This window comes from Gadus chalcogrammus, chromosome 9 (genome assembly GCF_026213295.1).
Source record: "Gadus chalcogrammus isolate NIFS_2021 chromosome 9, NIFS_Gcha_1.0, whole genome shotgun sequence".
NCBI lineage: Eukaryota > Metazoa > Chordata > Actinopteri > Gadiformes > Gadidae > Gadus > Gadus chalcogrammus.
The window spans coordinates 6,769,783-6,776,649 of NC_079420.1; the positions used below are offsets into that span (position 1 = coordinate 6,769,783).

Genomic DNA, 6,867 nt, shown 5'->3' on the forward strand with positions numbered 1-6,867 from the left:
CACTTCCCACCAAATCAGATTCCCTTGGCAATTTTGTGTCAGAGGACGAAGATGAGGAATGATCAAGTAATTGTGTGCGTCGATAACGCCCTACCCTGTCACACATGTGCCCTTTGGGCATCCACATGAAGATTAAAGAGCTCCACCAGGCTGCTCTGCTAGCCCGCCCCACTGGGGAATATTCGCTTTCTGTTCGGCTCTGAAGCCCATGAGCGTTTTTATTTTTTCCACCCAATTCTGTCGTATTGTGTTGCGTTGCGGTAGGACAAAAGCGGCAGTCAAGAAATTATAATTTTTTACCTTTGGCCATGCAGAGACCGACTGATGTATATATATTACGCTGAACAACACACTCTCCTCGCCGCCGGTCCCCTAATGGACCAGCTATCCCAGGGAGCGGTCGTTGGCTCGGTTTGGGAGGACTCGATGTGATCAGTGTGATTATTCAAACATTTATGACCCGTGGAGTATTTTTTTATTTTTTCAACGTCTCTTTCTCCTGGCCTCGAAATCAAATCAAGGGGAAATATCTCCCTGGCTGAGCGTGAGATTGATTCAGATACCCAACTTTGTGCGGAATACATAATGCCGCACCAGCAGCCAGGCCTCTGCTGCTACGATACCAAAACGTTTGTTGTCTCTTAATTGAGTTTCAGCCGCTTTTCGGAGGGGTAGAAAAGGAATGAGGCTGTGTTTGTAATGCGAGGCGTTTTGGATGAAAAGTAAGATGACAAAGCGTAGGATCGCATAAATGCAGTTAAAGAAAATGGCAAGTCCTGCATAATTATATTGCTGTAATCACAGCCCTTGAAGTCCTTCATCTACCTCCCGTACGGCTCTAGGAACACAAACACAAACACAAACACACACGCTTTGGGAAATGTTTTCATAAACAGGGTCGAAAAACAGGGTGAAAATAATATTATGATCATATATAGATAAACGGTTTAGAAACTGGCCAAATTATGTGGTAACCCTCGCCTTACTGGAAGAGCTGGTGCACATAACAAAGGGCGCAAGCTACTTTAAAGTTTAAAAACATCCTATCATACATTTCACTGCTGTCTGCGCCGTGCCAAAGGTAGCCATTTTTCTGGGGATATCAGTGTTGTTCTGTGCATCAAAGCAGCTAGACCCTCTCTTTAAGTTGCAGCACCCGAGGGAGCTCATTGCCCACAAAAAAGGGTATGCAGGCATACAGACACGTCTGCAAACACACATAAACACACATACATGCACTCACACACTCTCCCTCTCTCACTCACATATTCACTCACACACATGCACAAACACGCACACACACGCAAACACACACACACACTCACTTAGACACACACACTCACTTAGACACACACACACACGCACACGCACGCACGCACGCACGCACGCACGCACGCACGCACGCACGCACGCACGCACACACACACACACACACACACACACACACACACACACACACACACACACACACACAGAGCACAGCACACATAGCACAGCGGAATTCCTCTTTTATGTCCCTATTACGGCCTCTCCCATAGCCTATAACATGAGGTTCTGGTCGCACATTGCTGTAGCGAAGACCTATTTTGCACTGCAGTCTGCAGGCTGCAGAATCTGCTGTGTGCATATACAGTACATACAAACAAGAGGTGCTCAGCCCTCTGTGGACATGATGTGCCTGTCTATATGCAGGGGCTGCTGTACAGGGGAAGACATCTGAACAACAGACCCACCCTCAAGTTAAGTAACTCTGACTGAAACCTCCGTACGTTTGATGCCTGGCTCCTGGTGTTTTGCGGCCCCAGCGTACCGTATAACCCGTCTCGCCCCTTGCCATTTTAGCGCTCATCGCAGGGTTGCATAATTGAAATGGCTTGCATGGTTGAACTTAATTGCATCCATTGCCAACGAGCCGCAAATCAGCAACACACACACACACACACACACACACACACACACACACACACACACAGAGACACACAGACACAGACACAGACACACACACACACACACACACACACACACACACACACACACACACAGGGACTAGGGCTGTACCGTGCTGTAGGGGGGCCCGGGACGGGTGTGTGCGTGCATCAGCAGATCACACACTGTTCAAAGGTAGCGTTACGGGCGCGCTGATGTGCAGCGCTCACCGGTCGGAACAGAGGCCTTAAGGAGGAGAAGAAGACGAAGACGGGCGGGGGGGTGGGCACGACTGAGGCCCTCGCACGTGATTCAAGAGGACCTATGCATTCATCCACTGGATGAGTCATGCTCAAGACAGTGGTCGTAAGATGGGTTGGAAGTATGAAGTATGAGTAGGCAAGCCAAGCACAGGCACGTACAAACGCACGCGCGCACACACACACGTAAAACATGCACGCCCTTTCTCTCTGTCTCTCTCTCTCTTTGACACACAAACACACACCGATGGCCAGGGGATGTATTGTAACTGCCACACTGTATTCTTTAAGACATATTTACATTTTGCATTAGACGTGTAGTATTAGTGCCATCTAGTGGTTGGACATTTAACTGACCCGTTGGCCAATGGCCTCTACCAAGTGCATACAGTTGAGGAGAAAACAGTCGTTAATGCAATTATTCAAAGGGCGACTCTGACTTATTAAACGCCTCAGGTACTTATTGTCTTCTACAGCAGTTTAGTCTGCCGTGTTTGATGAAATCGATTGCTATTGTTCTTTCTTAGCACTTAATTAATCCAGAAAGGGAAAGACAAAAAGTCATAGGTTAAAGAAAAGTATCGGCAAGTGTCGTCAGTGCTAATATGCTTTGTGGTCACGATATTTCCGGTCGACTATTGGCTGTTGTAATGTGTACCTGCTTACGGGAAACTTTAAAGTACTTGTCGAGCCAGGGGTGAAAGCAATTTCACCAATTGATCTGTGGATGCGAAATGTTGACATTCTCGTTAAAAGTCAGTTTTTTTCTCCCCACTGGCGGGCGGCCAGTCGGCTGGGAGAATGCGGACGCCGGATCTCTGGCTGATTTATAGAGCCAGCCAAATACAAACACGCTGGGGTCAAAAAACCCAACAACCAACAGCAAATGAATTAATATAGACGCTGTTTAAGAAGCAGACAAACACTCAGTACAAACAGATGGACAAACAAACACCCGGTATTATATCTATCTACACACAGAAGCACAAGTGCAAACACACACAAACACGCTCAATATGTCTACCTACACGCACACACACACACACGCACACACACTCAATATGGCTAACTCTACCCACACACACACACACACACACACACACACACACACACACACACACACACACACACACAATATGGCTGGCTAACTACACACACACATACACACTCGCGCACACACTCTCAGTACAATCTCTCACACACAAACACACACTTAATATGTCTACCTACCAAAAACAGGCACACACACTCTAAGTACAATCTCTATCCACACACACACACACACACACACACACACACACACACACACACACACACACACACACACACACACACACACACACACACACACTCTCATTACAATCTCTATCCACACACACACACACACACACACTTAATATGTCTACCTCCCTAACACACACACTCCCAGTACATTCTCTATCCACACACACACACACACACACACACACACACACACACACACACACACACACACACACACACACACACACACAGCCTGGACTTTCATCCGTCAGCCTCCTGACAGGTATGGACAGCAGCAGAAGGAGGCGAGGACGACAGCTGGAGGTAGTAGACGGCGGTAGGGAGAGAGAGAGAGAGAGAGAGAGAGAGAGAGAGAGAGAGAGAGAGAGAGAGAGAGAGAGAGAGAGAGAGAGAGAGAGAGAGAGAGAGCCGCTGTCTTCAGCCGTCATGAGCCTGCCGCTGTACAACGTGTCTGAGATGATGGAAGCAGGTGAGACAACGCACATCTCCCCATAATGAATATACCTGATGAACCGCCACAGCTGGGGGAATCAATTGCGGTATACTTAAGTGTCGGGGAGGACGCATCTGGGGCTGAACACTCAACTTGTTCTTGTTTAATGTGCGCCGGTAGGATGTGTAGCTTCGACAGCAAGGTGAGCACCCCCCCCCCCCCCCCCCCCCCCCCCCCCCGCTGTGTTTGAGTTTGAGTTTAAATGATTATTTTGTTTGTGTATGGATGAATGTACGGTAAAAGTATAGGATTCACATTTTCCTAGCAGTGGTAGCGGGGAGTCATTTCCGATAAGTAATTAAATCAGGCAAACACAATAGGCCTACAACGAATGCTTTTTTTCGATTTTCAAATATTTGAAATCGGCAATGAAATGGGACAAACGTTAAAAGAAAATGGGATTTACTTTATCTGATTAAATGCAAACAGATTGAGCTGTGTGGAAAGCGATAGATCAACAATCAAAGCTATTCTGTCTTCATAAGAGACATACAAGCATGCACTTCCTGGAGACACAGCCGCCGCTTGGAGACTGGGGAGAAACAGCTTGGCTTCAGCTCTATTATAAGAAGATTGCCCCAATTGTGAATATAGAGTAACAGCCCGGGCTTCTGGATAAGAAGTAAAACAGAACAAATCAATTACTATCAAGTCAAAAAATACAATGACCATGGTGTCTCATAAATAAGATCAAGATCGAAAGAAAAATCGGACTCAACATCAGACGTTTTCGTGCTGGCATTCTTGAGTAATATATATGATTAATAAAACGAGTAACTATAGTTTATAGAATTTGTAATACGGTGTGGCTGTCACAGAATAAAAAACGTGAAATTGCTTTTCTTTCCCTGTGGTGTAGTCCCATTTTATAAGTTATTAAACGTGACAAGCAATCTCAACAAATAGGATGGGATAGAATCGTATAATAAAAGGCTTGTAAAAAGTTGCAGAAAAAAGAATGCAAAAGATTTTGCACTTAGACTTAATTCAATGCCAACATGCGCTACAATTTATCCCCCCTTTCTCAAAGAAGTCCTTCCCAACTACAGAGAGCGTCTTCTCATATGATAAATGAAGAGTAGGCTATCTCCTCTCTGTATGTCCTACGAGTGAGAAGAGATTTTTGTTTGAATTTGTTTTCAGGCGAATTTGTTGTATGGCTCTTTAGGCTCTTTTAGTCTCTAACAGATGGAACTGAAATGCTGCTGCCTCCATCTTTTCATTTGAGTCAACCTTTATTTAACCAAGAAAGTCCCATTGAACCTTTATTTAACCAAGAAAGTCCCATTGAAAGTCCCATCAAGGGAGACCTGGCCAAGACAGGCAGCAGCATGCAAAGCACGTATAGTTACAGACAGAAGACAAAAGAGGACACATTCAAGAAGAAGAACTAAAAGTCAGCATCGGGAACACGTAACCATCTTGGCCATGACGCTCTTACGAAATGATTATCGCTTTCCCTCGTGATTCTCTTCCCAGGAGTGTTTGTGGAGTACGTGCCCCTGTCCACGTCCTTCTGCAGCCAGTACAAGCGCGGCCACTGGTACTGCTACGTTCTGCTGCCGCTCTTCTCCGTGGCGCTGCCCGTGGGCATCGTGGGCAACCTGGCCGCGCTGGTCAACTACACCTTCTACCGCAAGAGCTCCAGCACCAGCCACGTGTTCCTGCTGCACCTGGCGCTGTGCGACTCTGCCTGGATCCTCACCCTTCCCTTCACCATCTACTTCAGCGTGCGGCGGCCCTACCTCAGGTACATCCAGATCTTCTGCCAGTTCAAGAAGGTCTTCTTCACCGTCAACATCTACGGCAGCATCCTCTTCCTCACGCTCATCAGCTTCGACCGCTACGCCGGCACGGTGCACCCCATCAGCTCCCTCCAGTGGTGGGACGTGGGCAAGGCCAAGCTGTGCTCCGCCCTGGCCTGGGTGCTGCTGGCCCTGGGCTCCATCCCGGACCTGTTCGTGACCTTCGGCGTGCGGCGGCCTGGCAACGCCACGGCGTGCATGGACCACATCCAGGGGCCCTTCGCCTACGTGCGCTGTATCGCGGTGGTGCGCACGCTGGTGGGCTTCTTGCTGCCGTTGGCCGTCATGCTGGCCCTCTACGGCATGACGCTGCGCGTGCTGCGGAGGCTGGGCAGCGGGCGGGGGGGCGGCGGCGGCGGCAAGGGCGGGATTGGCGGCGGGGGGAAGCGGAAGCCCATGCGGCTGATCGCGGTGGCGCTGCTGGTGTTCGTGGTGTCCTTCACGCCCTACCACGCCATGGTCATCACGCTGGTGTTCATGAGGCTCCGCGGCGAGGTGACGGCGGCCAACGCCGACCTGCTCTACGCCGCCTTCGAGTTCTTCGAGGCCATGTGCAGCGTGAGCTGCTGCCTGGACCCCCTGCTGTACATCCTGGACAGCGAGCGCGTGCAGAGGAGGCTGCGGGCGCTGAGGCGCGGCCGCTACGGGAGGCTGTGTCGTCGCGGCGACCGCCGGGTGGGGGTCGTCAGTTGATGATTGTTTCGGTGATGCTTTTTTTCTTTTTGTTTGTTAGGGTTAGGGTTAGGGTTGTTCAATAGTTAGCTAGTTTCTTCATCTTTAGTACACTTTATTTTAGATTTTTGTCGAGGCATTATTGGCTTTTTAAAAGAAAAAAATGATTATTAGAGGGATAATTGGCTAATTAAAGGCAAAATAAAAATAAACAGCCCTAGCAAAAACACAATCAAAACAGTCTTCCACAAAAAAAGTAGTGGAGAAATCTTTTTATGATTCCAAAGACCACAATGTTTGACTGCTATCTGCAATCCTAAAACCTTTGAAGTCAACTAACATTTCATTATTAATTTAAGACATATCTTTAATCAATGTTGAAACTGACTTTTATTTGGTGTTTTATTTAATATCGGCTATTTAATTA

At 47.9% G+C, this 6,867-nt stretch overlaps 1 protein-coding gene across 1 annotated transcript; it reads left to right on the forward strand.

Annotated features, from left to right (window-relative positions):
• The first annotated feature begins 3,896 nt into the window (after positions 1-3,896).
• On the forward strand, positions 3,897-6,597 carry LOC130389082 (P2Y purinoceptor 1-like). The gene is made up of 2 exons (XM_056598745.1): positions 3,897-3,939; positions 5,443-6,597. Exons 1-2 carry the CDS (start codon positions 3,897-3,899, stop codon positions 6,459-6,461), a joined length of 1,062 nt encoding a protein of 353 aa, XP_056454720.1. The 3' UTR covers positions 6,462-6,597.
• Positions 6,598-6,867: the final 270 nt, after the last annotated feature.